The 27819-nt window shown below is 40.7% G+C and overlaps 1 protein-coding gene across 2 annotated transcripts in view; it reads right to left on the minus strand.

Moving 5' to 3' along the window:
- Nucleotides 1-27819, minus strand: part of LOC120512253 (BMP/retinoic acid-inducible neural-specific protein 3) — a 197632-nt gene that overhangs the window by 167247 nt on the left and 2566 nt on the right. Inside the window, exons 1-2 of one of the 2 annotated variants that reach the window (XM_039730326.1) lie at nt 26987-27812; nt 12635-12920 (exon numbers count right to left, since the gene is read on the minus strand). In XM_039730326.1, coding sequence (XP_039586260.1) covers nt 12635-12870 — 236 coding nt within the window. In that variant the 5' untranslated portion in view covers nt 12871-12920; nt 26987-27812. Of the gene's footprint in view, nt 1-12634; nt 12921-26986; nt 27813-27819 lie in introns of those variants that run through there. The other variant, XM_039730325.1, reaches the window with a different exon arrangement.

Here is a 27819-nt window from a genome sequence, read left to right on the forward strand (position 1 = left end):
TGTCCCTGAGAAAATTGTCCAAATGTTCCTGGAGCCCTGGCAGCCTTGGGGCCGCGCCCATTCCCTGAGGAAACTGTTCAGTGCCCACCACACTCTAGAGGGAAGAGCTATTTCCTGATGTCCAACCTAAACCTCCCCTGACACAACTTCAGGCCATGAGTCCTGTTGCTGGCCATGAGAGACAAGAGATCAGTGTCCCTCCTCCTCACAAGGAAGCTGTAACTGCAGTGAGCTCTCCCTCAGCCTCCTCCAGGTGAACAGACCAGCTGCCCTCAGAGACTCCTCATAAGGCTTCCCCTCAAGGAAAGCCCTCCTTTGGATGCTCTCTAACAGTTCAGCATCTTTTGTATATTGTGGCACCCAAAACTGCCCCCAGCACTCCAGGTGAGGCCACCCAGGAGCAGACTGGGATTCAGAGACTCCTCATAAGGCTTCACCTCAAGGAAAGCCCTCCTTTGGATCCCCGCTTAACAGTTCAGCATCTTTTTTATATTGTGGCACCCAAAACTGCCCCCAGCACTCCAGGTGAGGCCACCCAGGAGCAGAGTGGGACAATCCCCTGCTGTGCTGAGCCTGGTGTCCCCAAGACAGGGATGTCTCTCCTGGCTGCCAGGGCTCTGCTGACTCAGATCCAGCTGGCCATGGACCAGGATCCCCAGGGCTCTTCCCACAGCTGCTCTCCAGCCTCCTGCTCCCCACTCCCTACACACAGCCAAGGAAGCCCTGTCCCAGGGGCAGCACCTTCCTTGTTAAATTCCACATGTTTGGTGATTGTCCATCTCTCTAATTTGTTGAGGACATTCTGCAGCTCCTTTCTGAGGGAATCAAACAGCTCCTCCCAGTTTTGTGTCATCTGTTTGCTCCCCATACACAAAGCCAAGGCAGCACCTTCCTTGTTAAAGTCCATGGTTTTGGTGACTGTCCATCTCTCTAATTTGCTGAGGACTTTCTGCAGCACCTTTCTGAGGGAATCAAACAGCTCCTCCCAGTTTTGTGTCATCTGTGAACCTGCTGACTATCCCTTCCAGTCCTGTGTCCAGCTGGTTCATTGGAGAGCACAGGGCTGAGGATGGAACCCTGTGGAACCCCACTAGTGGCAGGTTGCCAGTCTGATGTCATCCCAGTCTCTATAACCTTTTGTGCTTGACCTGTGAGCCAGATGTTCACCCATTTCATGATATGTTTATCCAGCGACATTCTGCAGCTCCTTTCTGAGGGAATCAAACAGCTCCTCCCAGTTTTGTGTCATCTGTGAACCTGCTGACTATCCCTTCCAGTCCTGTGTCCAGCTGGTTCATTGGAGAGCACAGGGCTGAGGATGGAACCCTGTGGAACCCCACTAGTGGCAGGTTGCCAGTCTGATGTCATCCCAGTCTCTATAACCTTTTGTGCTTGACCTGTGAGCCAGATGTTCACCCATTTCATGATATGTTTATCCAGCTGGGATGGGCATTTTGTCCAGAAGAATCCTTGAAGATCTGGAAAAGGTGAAGAAGGTCTGGAAAGCTTTACTGAAATCCAAATGGTTACATCAACAGGCTTCCATTGATCAGCAAGGTGGGTCACCTTGTCATAAAAGGAAATCAGGTTTGATAAGCAGGACTTTCCCCTCATGAAGCCATACTGGCTGTGGCCAATGACTATGCTGTCCACCAGGTGTTTTTCAATACCTCCCAGAATAACCTTCTCCATAATTTTACCAGGCCCTGGAGTGAGGCTGACAGACCTGTAGTTTCCAGGGTCCTCCTTGTCCTTCTTGAATATTAGCGGAACACTTGCCAGATTTCAGGCAGCTGGGACCTCTCTGGATTCCCAAGACTACTCAAAAATCATCACAAGAGGTTTTGCAATGACATCAACAGCTCTTTGAGGATTCTTGGATGAAGCCCACCAGGCCCCATAGATTTGTAGGGATCCAACTGGAGCAGGAGATCCCTCACAAGTTCAGGGTAGACTGGAGTTGATCATTCTCATGGACAGGATCTTCCAGCTCACAGCAGTGAAACTCTCTGGGTCCATCACCCATGTTGAAGACAGAAGGAAAGAAGGCATTAAACACCTCCATCTTGTCTCTGTCTCAGTTTGAGAGGTGACTGTGCTCATCCTGGCATGTGCCAATGGTATTTTTACTCTGCCATTTGCCATTAATGTATTTGAAAATACTTTCAATTTTCCCCTACAATTCCAGCAGCCTCAACTTCATCTGAGCTTTGGCTGCAGAGATTTTCTCCCCACAGTGGAAAGCAGCACCTCTGTATTCTCCCCACATCATTTGACTTCTTCCACACCTTCCTTTTTAGCCTTATTTCCAAGACAAAATCCCTGTTAAGCCAAGCAGGTCTTCTGCCTCCTCTGATTTCCAGCATTTGGGAATTTCTGACCAGCAAAACTGACCAGTGCTGATGGGCCCCAGCACCTTTAAAACATTTTCCCAGGGGACCTTGCTCATTAGTCCCTGGATCAGCCTGAGGTTGCACTCCTCATGGGCAGAGCTGAGGTTTTGCTGGCATTTTTCCTCTGCCACCTGAGATTTTAAACTCAACAACTCCATGCTTGCTGTGGCCAAGATGGCCCCAACCTCCACTTTGCTCATAAAATCCCAGCTGCAGACAAGCAGCAGATCTAGGAGGGCATCTTTCCAAGTTGTCTCCCACAGGACCAGTCCCAAAAAGCTGTCATCCAGGTGTTTTTAGGGTACAGGTGGTGGTGTTTTAGGAGGCCCCACAATGACAGAAGGACTTTTGCCCACCTCATCATTTGTCTGGCCTTCAGTTCCACAGCCTCGTGCCTGGTGCAGGAGGTGCCAGCCCTGCTTGTCAAATTCTGAGGAGGTGAGGAGGAGGAAGAGGAACTTTCTTGCTGTTATGTGCAGGCACTTGCTTCCAGCCTTCATCTTCAACACACTCTCGGCGAACAAGCTTTTGACTAATTACCCTGCAGGGTGGTGAGTCCACCTCCTTCTCCACTACAATGGAGGCCTGAGATTTGTGAGAATCTTGAAACTGAAGCCTCTCTAAAAATAATCAGTCTCTTGCTTGTTTGCTTGAATCCTATATATTCTGTTTTAATCACTTGGACTTATTAATTATTTTAAAAATTTATTCTGCATGGGTAACTACATGAAATGTAGAAAGAACATATTCTGTTTGTTAATGCAGGTTACCAGATTGCTGTGTAAGGTTTAGCATTATTATTATTATTATTATTATTATTATTATTATTATTATTATCTGCAGCCAGTATTTTTTGTAAATGGCTAAAGATGTAGTTTAAATAAAATACAATTAGATGTGACTTGATAATAAACCAGTGTCTTTGTTTACTTTCTATTCTTAGAGCATATAAATATACCAGGAAGGAAAGATGATGTTGTGTTTGAGTTCCTAGTAAAACATCCAATCCAATCTATAGTAGCTATAGTTCAATAACTGTAAGGATATAGTTCAGAATTAGCTGAAACACAAATATTTAGTTTAGATTAATCAATTACATTTCCTCAGTACCTAGATTCTGCTTTTTTTCTGAATATTTGGTAGTGTCTCTTCTGTTTTGATTTTAAATTATGTTACTCATATAGGTCAAAACCTCTATATGTGCTTTTCCCTTGAGAAATTAGCATTCACTCCTCAAAGACAGGTTCTATCTCTTGGATGCATGTGAGACCTGCATACACAACTTCTAAATTGCTGGTGGGCTCTGCATGTGCATTTTTCAGAGCTCTGTATATATCAAATTGTCTGGTCAGTAACAATATCTTCTCTTCTCAAGCTGCATAAATAAAGTAGAAATTGAGAGTATCAGAAGATGAATTGAGATACAGAGCCATTAATGACCTTAAGAACACTGTTATCCATAACAATCATATTGGGATTCTAGGCAGAATCGAGCAACAAGACATTATTTTGAAGTATTGCTTTTCTTCACAAGGGTCTCTGCTGGAATGAACCTGTAGCTACAAAAAAAAATAAATTCACAACCAGCATAATGAGTGTGGAAACCTGTAGAATCAATCAATCCAAGCTAGAAGACAAGTAAGATTTGGATTCAGAGATATTGACCACAACCTTAACTTAATGATAGTAGAAGAAAATGACAAAAATTCTTGTGTGAGCACATTCGGTGTCAGTTGTTCTTTTTCCTTCATGGAAAAGGCACAAATGCCCTTCTATACAAAGAATCACACTCCAATCAATATCACTGGCTTTTTATACAGAGAAGCTTTCTGTGCTACTCAGTCATTTTTCTCTGTATAAGGTACAATGTGCCACCCATATAGACTTAACATATGGTCAAAAAGAAAAACCTGAAAGCCATTCTGTTTGGAGACAGCTACTGCCCTAGCAGTAAGAGAAAACAGCAACATGGGGTTCAAACCAAAGCAGAGAGAATTTGATTCAACTAATAAAAAAAAAAATCCTTTTTTCTTCAGTAACTAAAAGAAATCTTGGTAATTGTTTTCTCCTTTATGAAAGTCATCAGCGTTTGATATCCTCTACATCTTGAACATCACTGATAGTACCAGCAGGGATACTGAAATGAAAATGAAAAGGAAGGGCAATGAAAGAACAAAGACCAAACTAACGAAATGTTCTTCAAAGAATTAATGAAAATGACCTGATTTCATGAGCAAAATCCTGTCAGACTACCCTGCTGACTAAAGAATGTATCTGTTATTAGTGTTAAACAGCTTTTACACTACTTCAATGATTGCAAGAAACCATTAAGTTACAGCCTCTATTATACTAATTTTTTTAGGGCAACTTAAATGATTCATGAACTCAGTAACTGAAATGATGACACACCATATCCTCTAAATAAATGTTCTTTGTTCTTGGGAAACGTATCAGTAGGAGGTTTGATCTAATAATTATCCTTAAATATTAGATTTCGAAAGAGAGTATATTCTAGAAATAGATTATAATAATGTTTACAAAAAATAAGATTTGCTCTTCTCCTTGCCATTTGAGTTTCTTTAGGATCTTTGATTAAATACACAGAACAAATAGGGAGAAATACAAAGAGAGATTGTCAAAACACAGACTCCTGCAGTGTATTATGAAAAAAAGACATACAGAAGGCAATCTTGGCATCAATAGCCTCCTTTGTTGCCAAGCTGAAACACGCTCGTGTTCTTGTCAAGCTGACTCCTGAGAACACTCCTAATCCTGCTGGCACAGCCAGCACTGCTCCCCAGCACCCTGCCCAGTGCTGCTCTAGCTCACCAAGAGGAACTCCTCCCTTCCTCTGAAACCCAGGAAGCTGATGCGGAGTGGAGTATCAGGGGATAGGGGTCTGAGTCTGGTCCCTGGCAAAACACCCTCGAGGCCTTTGAGTTCTGTAGAATTGGGCTCTCTGATCAATAACTTGTGGTGTACTAAATGTTCTGCAAGATCCTGTAGGAAGCCAGAATCACTTAAAAATACCCTGTGCCTGTAGGGGCTGTCGTGCATTTCAGAGACTCACAAAATTGTTTGGGTTGGAGGGCACCTTAAAGCCCATCTTGTTCCACCCTCTGCCACGGGCAGGGACACCTTCCACTATCCCAGGCTGCTCCAAACTCTGCCCAACCTGGCCTGGGACATTTTCAGGGATGAGGCCTTTTTTACAAGATCTCCAAATGGGGGCTGATATTGTGGATCAGTCTCAAAATGAACTCGATTTCTCCTTTGTTCTTGAGTAAAAAGTGTTTTCCTTTACCCAGAGCACATGACTACTCTGCCACACTGGCTCACAGATGTCAGAGAGCTGGAAAGACAGGATCATTTTGGGAATCAGAACTGCCTGCCTGCCTTCCTGTCCATCTCTGAGCCCTCATTTCTGTCTGTCCTTTTCCTGGGACACAAGTACCCATGAGATCTCAGGCTCCTTCATTACTGCCCATGGAAATATCATTTATCCATGCATGGCAGAACCCTTACATGACTGGGATTGTGAGCACAGACCTAGACAAGTGTCCAGTCTTTATCTTCTGCACCTTTCATGTCTCTGATATCCATCTTAGGAGTCCCCTGATTGTCCCAGTGATATTTGAGATAGCTAAATGCTCCTTCACCTTTGTGAATCTCCAGTCCAGGGACTTGTCAATCCTTTAATATTATGGCTAAACTAAGGTAGGCTATGGTTATAATTCATCTGAAAATATGTTCTTTTCTATTATGTATGTGTGGCTTCTCAGTTTAAAATTTCTCATCCTTTATTTCCACCTTTTCACAAGCACATACCCTCCAGAGAATCCCCCTGAATCAAGAAACTAATATAATATTGATATTATATAATATTGATAACAGGAATTGCTAATTGTAATGCATCATGACATTGTGATATGTCTTTAGGGTCTAAAATTAAACCTAAAATGCTTTCCTATGAAAGGGATTTGCATTCAGAACAAAGGGATGGAAACTCAATTATTTTGGAGGACACTATCCAGGTATTTCTAGACCTGGAAATATGGTCATCTCAAAGTTTTGATTTTTCTCAGATATGTGCTTATTCAAGCAGTTTAACCACACCTAGTTATTTAACTGGTGCCATGTTTTCTCTGCCCAGCTAAATAGAATAAGAGAGGCTGTTGTATCACAATCCAAAATTAAACTCATTGATGTTTTTCATATCCAGACATTCTTAAAAATGTGCTGAGCTACAAATATTATTTTTCTAGTGGGAATGTATCAATTCACAATCCCAAAACCACTTTGAGCTGCTCTTCCCTGTTACCAGCCTGTAAGCCCCTGAAATTATAAAGAGGACTTAGTGCATTCCCCAATCTAGCCTCTTGCAAACATTCTGGGAACAATGATTCATCTGATTTCTGTACATTTTAGCCACCAAGTTGAATGGAATATCCCCTAAAGGAACCAATTACAACACAGACCAGAAGCTATTTACTGATAGAGCCTATTTCTGGAAAAGGCAGAGATTTCTCTTATTCCTGTTAAAACACCTGTATTGAAAACCACTATTGGAAGACCTTTGTTAGTTCTTCTCCATGCTTTGAAATTCCAGATTAATCAGTTCAAATCACCCTCAGGAAAAGCAGGAGGAAATGTTATTCCAGACTGTACACTGGAGTGAAAATTGTGATTCAGGGCATATTGTGCACCTGCACGACTGAAGCCCCTAGGATTTTATTAACACTGTGTCACATGTGTCAAGTCTAGTGAGAACTGGGCTAAAATATTTTGATAGGGAGTAAAAAAATGACAAAACCAACTAATGTTGGCCCTACTTAGGTTCACCCACAGGACTTGAAACATATTAGTGAGTGTCCTGTTACAGTCTTGAGGTTTGCTCATTTTGCCCTGTGGGTTCAGTCACCAGAGGATTCAGAACAAAGGAGAGGAACCCAATGTGTTCTTATCTCTAACTTGCATTATTTTCAATGCTTCTATTTTTTGTAGCTATTCATGAACACAATCATTTTTAAAACAACCTCTAAGAGAATCTTTTGAAGCCAGGTGAATACCAGGCTGCCAAGGCCAACTCACTGCTTCAAGAGATTCCTTTTTTTTACCTTTTGCAGAGTAGTATTGGGAACTTAGTAGCTGCCCCAAAGGATGTCAATGGTCACTAAAACTTCATCCACTTTTATCTGCATCACATCATAAAACCCTTTCCTCCTATTTGTATGATTTGGAAGGTTTTGTAACTCTGTATGTCCCAGAATTTCTTCAATTATTAGGAACCTTTTCTAAAGAACCAACCTAAATTTATTCATTGCCAGTTTATACCAATTTGGTTTTGAAACATCAATGGCTTTTGGTTTACATAACTCATCACACATTACAATATGTATTCTGTTGGCAGGAATTTTATCTTCTTTCAACTCTCTTTTTTTTCTCCCCCTAAATATTGTCAAGTATTTTTACCTTAAAAGAAAGAGTGAGGCTGATTTTTCACATCTGTTTCAGGTTTTAAATCATTTTGCTTCAACAAAACTCCACAGTATCCCTGAGGAGATTTCCTCAAGACCTTATTTGATAGGTTGAATACTTTCCTATCTCTGTAGAAATTACCTCTTCTGATACAATGTAGGTTCTTTGCATAATTTCACAATCACTCTTTCCATCCTGGTAACCTCTCTGTCTCATTCTGTTTGGATTTAAATTCCTTTGTCTGGGTAGCTGATTTACATAAGAGGCACAGCAGTCCTTTTGTGTATTAAATAACAAATTATAAACTTGGTTTTCCTTGCCAAAATACTTATTGATGCTAACTGCAGGAGCACCTTCCATCAAATATTGACAGCATTCCCATGAATCTACAGGTTTTCAGCAGCCATCCAGGTGCCTTCTTAGTGGTTTTCTTTGGAAAAGAAAATCTTGGTGGTTTTCTTTGTAGATCAGTGATGAAGAATACCACCAAAAACTGTGGCAATTTTTAAATTTTTCTGAGGAGGGTATTTCCTTTGAAACATTAGAGGGAATAGAAGAATGCCATAATAATCACATAATCAACACAACAACCCACAATTTCCAACTTATAACAATGTTGATAGCACCAGTTGTATATTATTTAGTGTTCTACAATACTAGATTAAAACTTATTTAATATTTATTTGTGTCTTCCAGTTCTGTCTTGTAACACTGAATACTCCTGGCCTTGGAGAGAGCCAGCTTGTTTGCCCACGAACATAACTGAACCTTAATATATAGAATAAAATATAGGTAGCAGATGATTTTTCTGCTGGTGCATTCCCACAATTGATGCACTAGTTAGTTTTATCGCATGATTGTTTGATATACAAAAGCCAGACATGGAGATAAGAAAAAAAATAACTTTTATGTTTAAAAAAATATGCCGAAGTTAAGAGCTCCTGTTAGAAATTGGGCTCAGTTAATCAGTGTGTTCCTTGGTGCAAATCCTTGGCTTCATCCCAATAATTTATAACAGATTCATGGTCAGATGAACACTTGTTTACAGTAACCACAGGGTGTGGATGCAAAGCAGTTGCTTTTTGCCTTATTGGCGTGCAAACAGGGAGCTTGGCTTTAAGCTGAAAAAGGGTAAATTTAGATTGGATATTTTCACTCTGAGGGTGAGGAAGCCCTGGCACAGGGTGCCCAGAGAAGCTGTGGCTGCTCCTGGATCCTTGGAAGTGTCCAAGGCCAGGCTGGAGAGGGCTTGGAGCAGCCTGGGACAGTGGAAGGTGTCCCTGCCCATGGGAACTGGATGATCTTTAGGGTCACTTCCAACACAAACCAGTCTGTGATTCCATGAAAACAGAAATACTAACACACAGTCCATAGAGTGATAAATTTTCCTGTTTTAGGCTAAATTTTTGACTGCATGAATTTTAAATGGAAACAGGTTATGTAAAATAAGAACTGAAAAAAGTAAGCCTACCGAGTATCATTAAAAACAATTGCCATATGTGAAATTAAACTTTAAAATCAGTCTGTCTCCTGCCACGCAAGTGACAGAAATAGAAGAATTAGCACAACATTGTTTTACTCAATAGCTGAAAAATAATGACAATGTATCCTTCAAGTAAATTCCATTTTAATATTCTTTGTTATTCTCTCTACTGGGTGCTTTTCCAATTTCTCTGTCCTATTATCTGATTTTAATCATTCTGATTCTTTCATGGGCCTGCAGTGTATGACCTTGATCCCATTCAAACCAGTGTCAAACAATGGCACAAGACAAAGGCCTTTGTACCTGTAACTTTGGTATTTCCAGAAAAATGCATTACTTGATATAACCAAGAGCAGAAGAACATGTATTCTCTGCTTTTTAATATTATTTTGATTAAAATAGAGAATGTTTTTAATGAGGGAATGAAATCAAATCTTGTGATATTACGAATTCCATCAAGATTTATTTTTTCCACATCATTACTGTCTCTCCTGAGACTGCAAATGGAAGGGAAATGAAAATATCATTCTAGTCACTGAATAATTGTTCCACTGTTGGAAAGCAAAAATCAGACAGCAGTCTCATGCTGAAATCTCCTGCTACACACCTTGAACTATGACATGGAATATGTGCAACTCACTGCTGGCTTTATGTTATTTTTATTAAGGCAGTTTCATTTCTGCTAGTTGTAGACAAACAGTCCCAGTGTGAGGTTGCTCTTCCCATGGGCAGCAGGACTTGATGGGTTTTGGCAGAGAGCTACAATTGGTCACATCTTGTGTCAGTCTGGAGACACAGGAGGTGAGCTGCTACTGCTCAAAGCCCTGTTGGTTCTTCTGGAGCAAGCCCCTTATAGAAGAGAGGCATTCTTTTAGGTAGCCTGCAGCCTCGTGCCACATTTGTGCCATTAAAAAAGAAAAGGGATCTCCAGTCATTTTCTGTCTGACCCCATGGTGCTACGAACATCCAGCCAGGAAGGTTTCAAATGGGACACAATCCCCTGGAGTCCTTCACTCCACACATCTCACTCATCTTAAACCCCATGGATTTTGACCTGGCATGGATTTAAAATGAAGGAAGACCTTCCTTCATCCTTAACCTTTAAATGTCAGGTCTCAGGTGTGTGATTCAAAGGCTGAAGAGCTCAGGGACTGGAGGGGCTCTCTTAGCACCTTTCTCCCTGGTTAATTCAGCCGAATCCCTGCAGGCAGGGGCTTTCCTCCTCCTTACCTCTCCCTTCAAATAAGGACCCGTCCCTGAGGGATCGTTTCCATTAGGTAAAAGGCAGGTGAGGGAATGAACGGACAATTAGGCTCCAAGTCCCATAGCCTGGGAAAGCTCATAGAAAAGCAACAGGGATAAAATTTACAGTGTGTGGCTTCTAACAAGGTCACGGTGTTCTGCACTACTCACTAATGGGACCATATTTTACAAGGAAACTTTACAATAAGATTTGGTTTTGGAGGGCTGAAACAAAAAAGTACAACTTGTGGCTCTTTTGACATCCTGGAACAGGCAGAGAATGGAACTAAAGCTGAGAAACATTTTCTGTGGGATTGTGTAAATTAAAGTCAATTGAAACCTATATTCACAAACCCAAATAAATATTAGCAGTGTGATTACAGATCTGTGAAACTTAACAATGTTGCTGTAATGATGGCTGAGAGGAGAAAAATTCTCAAGGACCTGATTGTAAGAGCTCAAATGAAATACAATTCCATCTTTCATGTTTTAGCAAGATAATTTTGGTTCAGTTTTGACTAATACAGAATAATGGGAATAAAATATGCTGCCTCAGTCTCTGCATTATTGGCTTTACATTATTGGTCCTGACAGCTGGCTTTTAAAATGCAGTAAATATTGGGCAATGCTGTTCTGTTAAGACAAGCCACTTCATCAAGCATATTTCCAAATCACACTTTATTTTCAAAATGGGTTTAATTTCTCTGTATATCGCAAAGGAGCCCACTGCAAAATTGACCTGCGACAGAGTGCCCTCTACTGCATGTATTTGGGAAAGGAAAATAAAGTCAATTCCTTAAAAATAAAATCTTTAACGCTGAGGCCAGCACTTTTGTCACAGGCTACTGGACTCTGAACTAAATATAATATACATACAGGCATATATCATTCTTACCTTCTTCTAAAGGACTAGGAAATAACAGCCTAAAATAGGTATGACATTTGCACAATCTCTTCTGTGCTTTTCAATGAAATCAGTGTGTCTCTTCCCATACCAATATGGTCTGTGTTTGTAGGATGGACAGTCATTAGGGGAGCTGAAAATCTTCCCTGTATTGCCCTGCTGCCCCACTTGCTTTTGGCTGTTGGGAGGAATCCATCACAGTTTAAAGTAAAAAAGTCTCTCTGCTAATAGATTTATTTTCCCAGTCTTTAATCTCTCCTAGTCTCTCATTTGTCCTTCTGTCTATTTGCCATTAGGTCACTCATGTTAGACTGAGCTCCCCCGTTCCTGCCCATGTCCTTGATAATATTGGATGCTACTGAGTTACACCCATTGCACATGATTGAGGAGACATTTCACCAGTGCTGTCTCAAAAGAGTAGAGGTTCACAGGTTATAAACATCATTGAATCAATTCCACAGCAAAGCCCAAATCCTCAAGCAGACCTATACTTTTGAAGTCTTCCCCCTGTTTTTTTTCTTTTCTTTGGGCCAGCCTAATGGACCAAACACCTGCAACCTCTGTTAAAATTCACAGTGGCTCTTATCACTCGATTCCTCAGGGAAGAGAACACCCATTTTCAAAGCAATGGCATAGATAAATGTTAAATGGCATAAACTAACATTAAACATTTTTGAGTCACTTTTGAAATGCCCTCCTTTGTACCATGAAGTCTGTTCTGTCAGCAGTATCTGCAGAGCCACAATTTCATTCTTAAAACCCCAGCTTAAGTCTTGATGAGCCACACAGAAAGCAATTGATGCACGATCAAAGGTGATTCCTCTGCAGCCAAAGGTGGTTTTTGAACCCCTAACACATTTTTTACCATATCACTAGGACAGAGTAGAAGTAGGTAGCAAACAACAAAGTTTTTCAGAGCAACATAATCAATTATCAAAAGTTCTCCAAACAAAACAGAAACAACACAAGCAGCATTTCCATAATACACAGTGACTTTGCATATATTTCAGCAATTAATTTGGTGTCTATGGATTTGTTCCCACAGCTGAACCTTTCCCTTAAAGGAAACCCGTATTGATAATTTACAACTTCTAAGGACGGTATCTCTGTAATTGCTTTCCCTTTGCTTCATACCTGTAAATCTTGTATCTTGTGCTAAATCCCTGTCGGCTTCTGTCCACAAAATCAGTGTATTCCTGTGAGCGATGGAAGGGTCCCTTATCAGAGAGGAGCCAGTCGAAGGGGCTTGTGGCATGCTGATCCGAGACAGCAGCAACTGCTAAAACCCAGCAATGAAGACTCAGTGCTATCCACTCCCATAGAGCCATCAGAGAGAACAATTCAGCACCAGCACTGCATCGCCATATCATGCTTCCACTGGGGATTTAGAGCCTTCATTCTCTTAGCTTTCCCTCAACACCTAGACAAAATACACAGTCAATTAGATAAGCACACACTAGGCATCCCTTGGAAGTAGAAACAAGTTTCCTTTCTTTCAGCTTAAAGAGATAGTGGCCTCTTACTTTATTATATTTTACATTAGCATAAACCCCACTAGGCTAGTTAACAGTGGAGTGTTTCAGTACTTCAAATGCTGTGAAACTAATGTCTTCATTAACATCATCAGTGATAATATTTACTGTTGAAGGGAAACCTTCACAAATCATCAGGGGAGGGATTGTTGGGGTTTTTTTCCCATTCATGCTAGTCATTAATGAAAAATATGCAACATCAGATTCTTGTCTGTTAGCAGCAGTACAAAATCATTCAGCAATGTTTGTACATAAGCTCACAGTACACACATTGGACAGAAAACACAGGTGAGATTCAGAAGACCCAGGCTGCTGTCTCTTTTAATGTCCTTGGGGAAATTGCATTGTGGTTTGTCTTCACTGCAAAGTGTAGTTAACAGAGCTACATTCCTCTCTCCAAACCAACATTGCTGGACAGAGTGACTGCCTTGATCAAGAGCTCTGGAGCTGCCCACAGTGATGAGCTCAAGAGACTTACACCTACTCCAGATGCTGAAATTTTGGGTATCCCTAACAGCAGCAATTTACTTTCAGTCCAAATTGCTGAAGTGTTTCTAGACTGATCCAAACTCAGTGGATCAGCCTAGAAACACTTTCTAAACAGTGCCTAAACAATTTTTTTTTTGTGTGTCCTGTCACAGATCAAGTATTGATTGCATCATGTAGGAGCTCAGTGAAGACAAGCCACAGTTTCCCTCTGTACCTCAGACCCATACCTGTGGAATGGGCCAATGTTTCTAATATCCTGCAGAGATTTCATTAAAACATCTATACAAGATCTATGCATGAGGTTTTCAGAGATTACAAAGGTCAAGTAGATTCCTAAGTATATAGAAGCAATCAGTTCCAGTTTTCAGTCTAAGTTGAAACAGCACAGAATGAATTAAAATATATGAATGTGAGAGCTTTAATTTTTCTAGCTGATGAGTTTAGAGGGAAAAAAAATGCTGGATTCACATTCACTCAAATCCGCACTCATCATGACATTTTCACCTTTGCAATGGTTTTTGGAACTTGGTGGGAAATGTTTCCTTCCCATCAGTAATTTGTTCTGTAAGTGAGCCCTAAAAGATGGATATTTCCAACAGAACAGTCCTGCAACTGAACACTCAGCACCCCCATCCATTATAATGAAAATTGTGTCAGTGAATAAATATGCTCTGTGCATATATGTGAGATATTAATATTCTCAAGAGTCTGCAGAAGCTGACTGCCTCCAGGAGAGCACAGAGGTTCTTGTGAACGAACAGGAATTTACAGCCTAAGAATATAATAATCTGTCTATACAACCAGATAAATACTCAAGCTTTATGTGGTGTAATTGTTTGTAACATGATTTGGACATGATTCTGCAAACAATAAATGTATAAAGAAAGACCCTGCTCATATTTCATGCTGAGCATGTACCAAGACACTGAATTGTAACCATAAACAGTTACAGCCATGCAGTAGTTTCTGATCATAAAACACAGATTGCATTAATTTTATAAATCCTTTTGAAATTAAATTCCAGGCGTCTACAGCAGAGACCTCTCTAGCTTTTATTTATACTCCCAAGCCATCACTTCCATGCAAAAAGAGTCTGCATATTGAAGTTTGAGTATCATCTTCCTAGACTGGTGGTGTTTTTTTTCCTTCACAGGTGGAAATTCATGTATTTGAGGTTACACACTGCATGACCTTCCTCCCACTGTATCAGAAAGTCTGCACAGATTTGAAGCAAAACTGAAATGCAATAGATTGCTCTGCTGGCCCATAAAAGCCATGATGATCATTTGGTTTCCACTTCCTGTTAAAAATAAATCAGTATAAATGAAGAAAACATTGCAGTCACTTTCAGACAGGCCATACCAGCCTTTGCATCACAACAGAGTGAAAATCCACAAATGTTTTTGTCTCTTCTTATCATTAATAAGGGAAAAATATATTGCACAGCATATTCATTCCCTTCCATCATCCTTAGCATAGACAGGGAAGATGCTGGGCATAATTTTTTGACATTATGTGAAGCTACAGAAAGTGAGTGACATGAGAATTTCAATTTTCATACCTACTGCTGTATTAAAATTTCTAACTTTTCTATTGAAAAATCCCCATACTTGATTAAATGAGAAAAGATAGTTTACTTTTTCAGTTACTTATTAACACTAAAGTGTTTCAGGCTGTTAAACTGTAATGATGACTAATTGAGTCCCTTTTGAATTCAAAATGATAATATTAGGATTGGAAAATTAATTACTGTGTATATGTAGCATCTTCCTAACACTAGACTAAACCAGCACTTGGAAAGGAATAGTGGAAGAGGCAGGAGTTTATTTTTGGCTCAATGCTGCACCTCATGGTGTGCCATAAATTAACCACTGGCAAGACACCTGCAGAGAACTTGTGCAGGTACAGAAGAAAATAATCTTGGTTTAAAGATCTCCTTGTTTTAAAAGATCTGTGGAGATACATTCCAAAGGAGCATAAATATACAGGAGAGAAATAAAGAGAGAAAAATCATGTGTGTATTTGTAACTGGTATTTATGCACTTGTCTCTGTTGTCCAGTCATTGTAAAATCATTGTGCATTGCATTAATCCTCATAACACCCCTGAGAAGGAGACTTTAACAAACAAGGACCAGAAGCCTGAAAAGATGACTGCTAAAGGAGAGGTTAAGCTGTTAGAGGGATCTAAATGTGTGTTTCCTATTAAAAGATAATTTAGAAAATTCTAGCCAAAGGATTTTTGCAAAGCTTACAGTATCAGAAATATCTTAAAATTTTAAATATTCAAATTCTCTAATTAATGCAAATGCCCTGAAAACATTTTCTAAAGACTGTTACAGGCATCTGGAACATACAAAGTTTGCAGGTACAAAGCCATCATAGAACTCCAGGGAAGAACAATGTGTATTAAATTTGTGGTAGATAAAGGTGGGGCATGGCAAATAAAACACCTGTTAAGTAACTGAGCTGGTGGATTTTCAAGTAGAGAAGACATTATACAGAGAGCAAATAATGCAATATTTATTCTGTGATAAAAACTGTCATGTCAACAACAGTCTCTTTGAAGTGCTGGCTTAAAGGACAATTCTCAGGTATTGATGCTCTCAGCACATTTATTTTCTGTTATCCCCATGGTTTCACCCAGCTATCACTTGTAAAGGCTGCTAAGCTTTTGGTCCTTCTTCTGAATTCTGAGGTTGAGTTCAAGAAGCAACACAGGCTAAATTCTTCTTTGTTAGAAATCTATTGTCTCCTCACTGGCATTACTGCAGCAGGAATTTGACTCAGCATCTTCTGGGTATACCATAACTAAGTCCTAATTCTCTTGAATATGTAAAGGTTCTGGAGACTGGCAAAATCCGTGTATTTGTATCATGTGTGGATGTAGAGCTGGCAAGTGCAATGCAAACATTTTGGCCACTGGGACAAATTTCATCAAGCTTCAGCTGTGAACAAGAGAACAGGACATCTGTGGTCATTTTGTTGTCATCATATTGTAGGGCAAACGCCACCAAATTCAGTCTTTCTTTTTTAGGCAATTTTTTTAAAGATTACAATTGTATATAATTACATTTGGTAGTTTATGAACTCACTAAGACACTAAGCTAAAATAGTCCAGATTGAAGTGTTTGCTTGATTTGTGGATTGAGCTTTCTTGCTTACAGAACATTAATTAATGAACCATGTATACTAAGATACACAGAATAATATAGAGCCAGCTCAGATGTGTGTACAAGAAAATGCTCAAGAAAAAAAAAATCAGCAAGTTTAAATCCTTTCTAAAATCTCAAAAAATTTTGAGGGGGAGGGAAGAAATATAATCTATTGTTACCTCAGTGCATGTAACCTTTTATTTCCCAAGAGGTGGGAGCCAAGTATAATACTAATGTGTTAATTTGCAGTAGAGATATAGCTACTAAATTGGTCATTACTGGTTCACTAGTGGAGCAGCCTTTTATGTAAGAGTCAATAAAGTTGATGTTAGTCATCACCAGCAACTTTTTTGGGCCAAATCAACCTGTGGTTCTCAAGGATCAAAATAAAATAACTGTACAAATGTATGGGCATTTTTGATAAGATCAAGTTTGGGGGTTTTTTCAATATTTCTCTCTACCCTGGAATCTGAGAGATGTATCTGAGACCTTGGTCTGAGATTCCCTTCTGTCAGTGGAAATGCAGAAGACCAGGGTCTCTCTGGAGTCCTTTGGTTTTTATGTTCACTTGAATCCCAAGAAAATGCTGGTACAAGCCAGCTCTCCATGGAAGATTGATAATCCACTGTGCCAAAGTGGGATTCTCCTGGCTGCAACTTCCCATAATGATGAAATAAAAATTTAAGACTGTTATTCTCAGATACGTCCTTTCAAAGGAAAGTAAAAAATAATTTTCTATAACATTTAGAAAATTAACATATCTAAGATGGTGCTTTTTATGCAAAACACAAAGCTTGGCTTTCCTTGAACTAATCAAAATATTAAATACTACTTGCATATCCTTTAAAAATAAACAAACAAAGAAAAAATATGATAACAGATGGTGGGGAATACATCCAATTCTGTTTGTAGGCAGTTGGATTTCAGAAAGGTCATAATTTTACCATTTATGAGGGTTTTGGTACTCCATTCCCTCCATTCCTTACAAGCCTTAGGGATTTCAAAGTTACTGCTTTTGATCAAGTGCAATACATGGTGTAGCAGAGTACTCTTCATATTTCTTTTAGATTGCACATCATGGAAAACAGGAATGGAGCAAACCTTTTGTTTTCTAGGTATTACACAAAATTCTCAGGAATGCTACAACTTTGAATCAACAGCAAGAAACAACATTTTATTTACTGCAGGTGAAACAGTGAACCTCAGAGAAGGCAAGATAAGTCCAGACCGTTTTTTTTCAAAGGTATTTTGACACTGAAAAATGGAAAGACATTTTACATAAAGAATAAAGCCATAGTCTGTGTCTCAGAGATTGCTCTTATCTGCTGTAAGTCCTTGGGTTTATCACTTCATGTGTCTCAGCTTTCACTTCCCTGTCTGAAGTGTGATGATCACATTGCCCACCTTTGCAAAGCACCACAGGACCTACTGCGTTATCATCAGTGATTCTTATTCTTCCTTCAAGAAGCCATTTTTCTCATGCTAACAATTTTGAGTGAATGAGACCCGAGGAGGAACCTGTCCACGGGATTCTCACACAGCCCAGTGTAAATGAAACAGCTGTGGAGCTGATGGTGTGCTGTGGGAGAAAAGAGCAGAAAGGGCTCCAGTCAGTATCAGCTAGAGAGGAGAGCAAAAAGTATCTCAGTTGTGCTCTGCTCTGGGCTTAGCCACCACGCAGGTTCTGTTCTCCAAAGCAAGACACTCAAATCCACAGAAAAAAACATCTCCCAGGCTAATCTTTCTGAAGGACAGCAAAAGGACTTGAGAACTGAGGTGGGCTGCTTGGTCCTGTGGTCACAGTCAGCTGTTGGACAGAGATGAGCTCTGTTTGAAGTCCCCCCAGATGTCTGGGGCAGGAGCAAGAGACCCAGAAGAGATAAACAGAACAGGCTTTTGGGGCATTGGAATCCCTGCATCACAGAGTCACAGTGCTTTGGGTTGGAAGGGATCTCAAAGCTCAGCTCTCTTCAATGCCAAGTGGCCCAGGCTGGTCATAAGGACCAGGGCAGAGGATGGTGAGGTCCCCCTGCTGTCAGATCTGACCTCATGAGCTGCAGGGGACAGTGTGTGACACTAGAGAAAAATTAGAAGTCACCTAGATAGACAAGTCATACTTCTCAACATGGTTTTCCAGAGAGGGATTGAGTCAGCTTGTTCTCTGGTGTTCATTCTGAGCTACAATCATCTAGAAAAAAAATCTGAAAGGAGAAATTAAATCTATGTCTAACAAGATTAGGAGAGGTTTTCATTCCGGGCTTAGGAATAAGTCTTCACATCAGTTTCTGGTAGCAGTTTTGACTACAGGCACCCTAAATCAGCACCTTTCCTTTATTCAAACAGAGCTTCATCCACTGCCAGATTTTAGCTTTCCTCTCCCCTCTCAAAGGGGAGACAAGACCCCTGTAACTATGTCCTCAACAGCCAAAATAAAGAACAAATAAGATGTCTGATTTAATTTTTTTAAACAATCCTTTTTTCCTTTAAACAATATTTTTTTTTCCTCCTCCCTGCCTTCAGAGAAAAGGAAAGAACATCAAATGCACCCACAGAATGAGAGAATTTATGTCATCCCAACCTCTTCAGCTGCGCTCGGGTCTGTCTGGAATGTTGCTGGTGGCTGAGTGTTACAGCCCTTGCCCACAGAGCCTGCCTTGCAATTTGCTCTGTCCCTGCAGAATTTCACTCCTGCAAGTGCCTGTGAGCCTTCAGTTGATGTCCCCATGTGGTTTTTGTCACTTCCCAGTGCAGCAAGTGCCAGCCTCCTCAGCCCATGAGGTTCCTGCTGGCTGTCAGGCGTGCCGAGGTAACTGCTTCAATGTCTGATATTTGTAAAAGACCTGATTTTTTCCTTTGCTGCCCAAATCATGATGTGTAAATTCCCTCAGGCGCTGTTTAAATCTGTTAATCTAAGTTCATCCTCCTGTGCAAATGGATCTTTATGTGTTTTAGCTGATGATGTCAAGCAGCATCCCCAAAATGCCATTGCAGTCTTTCTGCCTTAATGAGTGAATCTGTTTCTACAAGGAGCCCGTTGAGGGGAGGATATTACCTGTCAAGGCTCTGAGAGCACAAAAAGGCCTCAATAACCTTGACCAGCCTTATCTGGGTATTCCACCCACCTCATGCTGACCAGGGGCTCCAGGACCTCCAGTCCCAGCTTGAGTGGTGCTGGTGGGACTGAAGGTAAATAACTGAAAGGTAGAAATCATTGAGCCATAGAATGATTTGGGTTGGAAGGAACCTTAAAGCCCATCCAGTGCCACCCCTGCCATGGGCAGGGACACCTTCCACTATCCCAGCTTCCCTTCCAACCTGGCCTTGGGCACTTCCAGGGATCCAGGAGCAGCCACAGCTTCTCTGGGCACCCTGTGCCAGGGCCTACCCACCCTCACAAGGGAGAACTTCTTCTCAGTGTCCAATTTAAATTTGGATGCTAAATCCTAAATTTACTCTCTTTCAGTCTAAAGCCATTCTCCATTTTCCTTTCACTACATGATCTTGTAAAATCCACTCAAGTCCTCATTGTGTCCCAGTTCTTCATCTTTAAATGGGGGCTAGCACCTAAATTCTTGATAGACAACAGGTACCAGTCCCACAAGAATCTAAAATGAAGCTGATTTCTGGAAGCCCTGGTTTTCTGGCCAACACCCAGGGTGCCCAGAAGACACAGAAAACCTGATGCTTTGAGCTTGAAGTCTGCTCCAGGCTGGATGATTGCACTTCTGCAGTCATAAAAATCCGTAGGGGTTGAAGTCTGTAGGGATGAAACCTTAATCTTTGCAAGTCCACAAGTGCACGTGGACTATACTACGTGCAAAATCTCTCTGCATGAAAACTCTGCGTGACATTTCAGTCTTAAGTCACTCTTCCATTACACAAGTTATGCTAAACATTCTCCCAAATTGTCCAAGAATTTTCAGCTAAAACATCTGATGGTAGGAAAAGAGTTAGAAGGGAAACAGAGCAAGCTCTCTTGGCATAAGTTTGGGAGCAGCTCTACAGAAAAATAACAGCTTTGGGAGTGGTTCTGGTCCAGCATTTCCTCAGGCCCAGACTGACATGTATTGCTGTGACATACAATTTTGCATACTGGAGCTTTCAAGTTTGAAGAAAATCCCAACAGGAGACATATGTTTAGAAGCCTTGATTCCATCTTGGATTTTTTTTTTAACTGAATGCTTAACTTCTGATCACCCAGCATTCTCCACTCTGATAATCTCATTGGGTGTGTTTTAATGGCAATTGAGCTGTTCCTCAGGATTTGTAAAAACTACCCCATGAAATGAAGTAATAAATGACCATTGAAAAGTCATGACATATGAGTTCCAGCAGCATGACTCCTCTTCACTCATAACTTAGTCCCCAGACAAGTTTTCTGACCCAATTTGACAGCTAAATGTCAGTAGGATACAAAGATAAAGAGACACATGTAAATTAGGTGTATCCAGTAAACCACTCTGGAGCAACAAACAGCCCTTTCCTCTTTTAATCCATCCTTGTTTATAAACCCAGGGCTCTTACAGCTGCTACCATCTAGAGCAGGAGGAAGCAGCAATTTACACACTGTACACTAAAGCTTTGCTTCCAGAGGCTTTCAAGCCCGAGGACAAATCCAAATATAACTGATTAGTAGTACAGAAGGGCTAAAATGGGATGGAGTGGGAGGAAACTTTGCTCACCGACAGATTGGTGAACTAGAGAAGGTTCAGGTTACAGAGAGAAAGGAGAGTACTTGGAGCTGTTACCTCAAAGTACAACTTCGATTGTGCTCTATAAACCTTGCCAAGTGCCTTAACCTTCTTTAATGACAGTTTCTATTATGAAGCCTAAACAAGCAATGCTTATAAAATGCTTTCAAATTATTAGATGGAAAAATGTTATAAAATAAAGAGGAAGTTGATTTTTTCATTAACAGAGTGGCTGACTATTTTTGTTGCCGCTTGAAATTTCTGTTCCTGGAGATTTTACATGAAATGCTCAGAAACAGGATGGAGAGGAAAGGATTTGTCAGTCTCAGGCAAAAATAGAAGTTTCTTTGAAGTTATTGGAGTGCTAATATTGTTTGTACAATAATGAAGGGGGAAAATAATGGTGTATGGCTGTCCCTGGACTTAAGAAGAGAGCCAAAATAGCAATGTACTGAACTGATTGCAATGGGGACATATTCACAAAATCCAGCCTAGTTTCATGTACGTCCATCCCCTCAGATATTACCTGACCTAATCCACAAATAATGTGGTTGGGAGTTCTTTTATTTCTAAGAATGGTTTTCTCAGTTTCGAGGTTATGACTTGGGCATGGGACAGAGCCCTCTAATTTTAGTTAAGGCTGTATCTGGTCAAGGATTTACACTCTTCTTGATTTTATTCTCCATGTGAAAATTAGTAGTTACAACTTAGATGAGTAGCTAAGGATAACATCTATAAAGATCTAATGGCATGAAATTTTTCTTTCAGTGCACTTCTCTGGATGCCTTGCAAGAAGAATGGATTATTTTATATATTTTATTTCTTAACAATGATATCTAATAGAGTGGAAATGTTTTTATTTTGCCCTTTTACTATGTCTTTCAGACAAAAGTGCTCCAGATCTCACAGCATATTTTACAGCTGATTTCACAGATGGCATACATAGTGTTCAGCTGATACAAATGGATGGTTAAAACTCCTTTCAGGTTCCTCATCTTCAACCTATTCATTCTAACAGGAAAAAACCAACAAACTTAACACCACTTGTTGTGCCAGCTCCCAAGGCAGGACTCATAGAAGCTTCAAGAGTCCATTTTTCTAGAGCTGATCCTACTCAAAGATGTTGGAGGATTTTTCCACGGTCCCTTTGCCACAGCGTTCCAAGCCTGTAGCCACTGCATGGGCAGTAGCCAGATCCTCTTAAATGTTCATGCTATAGCTATTAATTTTTTATAGCAAGAGTAGGAACTTTATGGCTGACTGAGCAAAGATTCAAGCTCCAGCAAAGCAGTCTGGGGCTAATTGCAGCTCAGGATGGATAAAGCTTGATTGTACAAGTAATAATTTTGTTATGTGTACTGGGCAGCCTGCTATCTCACATAAATCTAGCACCACAGCTGCCTTGCAAGGCTTGATTTTTGACAAGATTAGAAGAAATTGCAAAATTAGAGAGAAAAAAAAGTCTGTCTGCCAAAAGATGTCTTTCTTATGAACATCATGATACAAGGAGTGAAAGCCTGAGTTTGCATCAGGAATTGCAATCTCTCTACTGTTTTAATTTAGATATGACACAGTCTGAAACTGCCTAAGTACAAAAATTGTCACTATTTCTTGTTGTAGCTCATAGAAAAACACATTCTTATTTAGTAGAAATTTGTTAAGCTAATGTTGAGGAGCTTAAAACTTTCAGTGGTACCTGCACAGTGCTGAATGAGAGACACATGTTTGTTTATGAGGAATTACAGATCACTGTAGTCTCTCTGAGTGTGAGGATCATCAGTTTTCTTTGTTATAGCCTATTTTTTCCAGAAAGACAGAGAAAATGTTCTAGACTTTGCCTGGCCAAGACAAGCAAGCATGAAGAAGTTAAGCTGGTTTATAAATAAGAGTACTTTAAAAAAATAAAGCCACTACCATGTCTTCAACTAATGTGAATCAATCTAATAAACTCAAGCTAACAGAGAGCTTAAAGGGTACTTAGATAGTTACTAAAGCTTTTACTTTTTAAGCCAATGAGTTAGATTCACATCCCACAGGAGCAGTGACTAAAAAGAGAACATCACCAACTAATGGCTCTCTGACTGTGAAATAAATCCACGGTCTCCAGAGACTGGCAGCAGGATGAGTCTTGACCTGCATAAACAGTGCTGCTTTACCTAAACAAGCATCTTCCTTAGAAATGTTGGTACAGACCTAAAGGAATCAGGGGATTAATCCAAGAAATGCTGAGCAGCTACATGGAGAAAAAGAAGTAGGTATCATCTCTGCCCTAAACTACAGCAATTTTAAGCTTTAGGGCAGCACATTAAGTACAAACCATACAGAATTATTCCATATTAAAATTATTGTAACGTATATGTGCTCTCCCTGTCCAAAAAATTGTTAATGAATAGGGATCAATAATGTTTCAGGTGAAATAAAAATATATACTTGGGCTGCCACCTCCAGCCATGTTTTTCAGCATTTAGCAGTGTTTTTCACCAGTGGTGGTAAATCTCCTCAGAAACAGATTTCAAATAAAGGGAAAAAAAAGAAAATACTAAGAATTAACATTTATAATGGATTTTAACAATCCCATTTGACTCCAGTGTGGTCATCCATGTTCAATTAACCAGGTGTTTTTGTTATTTCTAGTAGATTTATAAGTACTGAAAGAGCTAAATTAGCCCCACAGAATTCTCAGGAGTCATGAATAATATGGATTAAGGGTATGGAGCAGTGCTCTGACTCCCCAGATTTACACCTTTTACTTGCCAATGTATAATAAGTGCCTTACAAACCACTTTTCTCATTAATCAGTGCTGGTGGATGTGGCAATGAAGGTGTTACTGCAAATCAGCAGAATTTTCCCCCATTAATGTAACTGTTACAATAAAGGTATCTGACACAGGAGCCTTATGATCTCACCTCATTATAAGAGGAACCACTACAGTTTAATAGTGTTAATTTAGCTAACAATATATATTGCTTGGTCAATCTTCTTCTGAAGGTGGAACAAAATCTGTGGCCTTTGTAAGAAGCTCATTAGTTAAAGTTGAAAAGCTCTGATGTGGCAGGGTGTCCTTCTTCCCTCTCCTCAGTGCATTATTTTGTGACACACGGAGCAGGTGAAGACTTTCAGTGGGAGATAGGAAAGAGACTGAGCTAAATAATCATTCCCATGGTATGAGCCACGGCAAAAAATTGATTATACAGACCACGGGTGTGGAGGAATGAGTAGTGCATATCATGCATATTTATATCTATGTCTAAACCATATTTGTGTACGCACACAAACTGTGGTACATATAAATTAGTTACTTCAAAGCTAGAAGACCAAATTCATTCACCCTACAGTTTTCAGCAGGGTGATGACTCCAGTCACAAGGTGCTGATTACCTGCAGCTCAGTGGGACTTCCTCAACTTCATACAGAAATGTTGATTTATCAATGATTAAAAAGTACTGAGGCCTAGACCAACTCACAAATTCTTAGTTCTTTAGTACTTTAATATTATTTGACTCAAAATGTGCAAAGTCTGCCACTGCTCAGTACGCAGCATGTAACTTCATGATGCTCACTTTTTCCCTTCTAAATCTGAAGTTCGTTTGGGTTCCAAAATATTGTTTTGGAAATTGATCTTGCTTTTATTGAAGTTAATAAGGATGTTCTGATCTCCTTGAATTGTCCAAGATCAGGCCCTCACCGAACACACATATACTGGGCAAAAGGAAAACCACTATATGAAAAGAATGTAGTTGCAAATTTATTTTTAAAAAATGTTCTCTTGTGCTGATATAGGATGAGATCAGGAAGAAGTTAGATTAGTTTCCCATGGAATGACTGGCTGTAGTACTCCCTGCAGCTCTAACAGGACAGTGGCTTCAGTGCAACCCTTCTCAAAGAGCACTTGGGCTCTGTTGGTCAAAGTGTATTTCTGCTGATTTTGCTCCCATATGAGGTTACCTAGTGTTTCAGGAGAGTAAAAAAATATCTACTTGTGGTTTTGAGGAGAGGTGAAGCTTTGGGAGGATTAAGAAAGCGCTGCACTAGTTATGTCTAGATAAAAAATAATGTTCCCAGAAACCATCACCTAATACCTTCCACCACTCCTTTTCTTCTAAGGAAAACTTAGGTAAGTAGTTTGATCATCCAATTTTCCATTTAGATTTTCAAAAACTGCTGAAGAAGCAAGTTTGCTAGTAAAATTATCTTCCTTTTGTTTTCAGCAGGTGTTGCATCTCAAGCAAGAAATTACTTAGACTGATCACAGTCAGATATGATTTTGAATTACTACAAATGAAGTAAAAATATTTAAGTCCCATAAATCATTGTCTGGGACTGAGAGGAGTGACAAGTCACTGCAATCTATGTGACGAAGCAGTAAATTTTTGGACACATTGGTGTAAACAATGAAATGACTTCTGTAATTAATTCTTCACAAAGGCATTCAGAGAGTAGTAGAAAAAATAGGAAAGGATAAGATGGGATGAGTTCATCACTTGAAGATTCTCAAGTTGTTTTGCTGGTTTGTTGTACAAATGATGCCTTCTGCACTGAGCTCTGTAAAAACATTCAGCTGCTTGTTTTCATGTTTCTTAGTTATCATTTTCACTCACAGGGATTCAGCATTTCATGAACAAGCACCCCAAACACAACTCCAGTGAACTCAGCATCTGTTGGGGAGGTTTGCTCTCACTGGAGGTGGATCAGCTTACAGAAAATATCACAGATCTTTTTTTTTATTCCTCCCCTGCTTAAATTATACACATCTTAGAGAGAAAAACGCTTGGAGGCAAGAATTTGTAGGTAGTTTCTGGATGGAACTCTGCTGATTAGCACTGCAACAGCATCTGAGACCGAGGGTCTGTTGCTATGCTTCGATACAGAGAGGAAGAGATCCAGTCAAATGTTTCTGTTCCCAAAGCTGGTCTTGTGGTAAAGCTGATAGAGCACCTATTTAAAATGAGTAACTCCTTGTAGGGATGGAGTTGAGCAATGACAGCAGTCTGTGAAGTCTGATATCTAAACGGATTGCTCCTCTGAAGTTATTTCTTATATCCTGTAAATGTTAGCAGGGCCACTCTAGCTTTATCTCTGTACACTTAATGTGTCAGTCACTCATCTCTGAACATACAGACTCTGTAAGGTTCTGACTACACTCCTTCCTATAGCATTCTTTTGTGATGTTGTATTTAATAAACGTGTTTTTTTCTAGGAATGAAGTTATTTTTAGGTTTTTTCCTGACAGACTTGCTTGTCAGATACATGCCTCTGAATTACTCTCTACATTTTCTCAAAATCAGGTCTATCTCACACTAGCCTTCATTTCATATAGATCCATAAACTGATTTTGCTGCTACAACAGAACAGCCTTCTCTTATCACATGCATTACATTTTTCTGCCAGTCATGAATTCACTTCACTTCACATGCATTCACTTGCTTAATCTCTACATGAAATCATTACAACTCGAAGCTGACGTAGTCTTTCCAAACGGTTCCCGAACAGTAAATCATGCCACATTCCACTTTCTTCCCACTCTGCGCTACACAATTTATCACTAAATGAAAGCTACACGGAAAATGCACTTGAATCCGGCAGTGAATCACAATAGAGAGTGTTGGTAACAAAGCCCTTACCTTTTTAAATGCATGATGCTCTCTAAGTCTCCAAGAAATCGCAGCCCAAGAAGCAGGTCCGCCTCGCGGTGCGCGGTGACAGTTTACACCCTATTTTCCTCACCTCCCTTCTTACAGCATGCCACATCTAGTTCACGCTGCTGTCTCCGGGATTGGCTGGTGCATCTCAGAGGCGCACACAGGACTCCAGCCTGGAGCACCCTGCAGCCCTGCCTTAACCCTTTGCGGTGAAGCCTCCGCTCCCTCTGCGGGCGGCCCCGCACGGGCTGGCGGCTGCGGGGCACGCACCGCTCCCTGGATGGGAGGGGGGGTGTTTTCTCTTCCCCGCACAAAAAGGAGCTGCCCTCGGCTGCCGAGGATGGGGAGGGGCGAGCCGGGGGTCCCGCAGCCGGAGCAGCCCCTCCTGCTGCCGGGGAGGGCGGCGTGTCCCCCCGACCTCCGCCTTGTCACCGGCCCCTCCCGGCTCTGCCCCGAGCACACACAGAGGAGCTGGGCAGATGAAGCCCGGGAGGGTGAGAAGGCAGGCTGGACGCTGACAGGTCCTTAAAGGTGTTCCCTCTGCCAGGGCCACCTCCCTGGATGTCCGTCTGCCGCGGCCACTATGGGAAATCGGGAAATGAACTCCCGGCCAAAAGGGAGTCCCAGATCCACGCAGCTCCAGGGCAGATAGAGGTAATCCTTGGCAGTGAAGCCAGACACGGGCAAGCAGGGAGCTTGGACATCTAAATACAGGGAAGAGAGATGTTTGGGAGCGTTCTCTCGGGAATGGGCCGCGGGGCTCCGGAGGTATTTCCACTCCGCCAATGTATTGTACAAAAAGAAAAAGAACCAAC

This window comes from Passer montanus, unplaced genomic scaffold (genome assembly GCF_014805655.1).
Source record: "Passer montanus isolate IOZ18808 unplaced genomic scaffold, ASM1480565v1 scaffold71, whole genome shotgun sequence".
Lineage (NCBI taxonomy): Eukaryota > Metazoa > Chordata > Aves > Passeriformes > Passeridae > Passer > Passer montanus.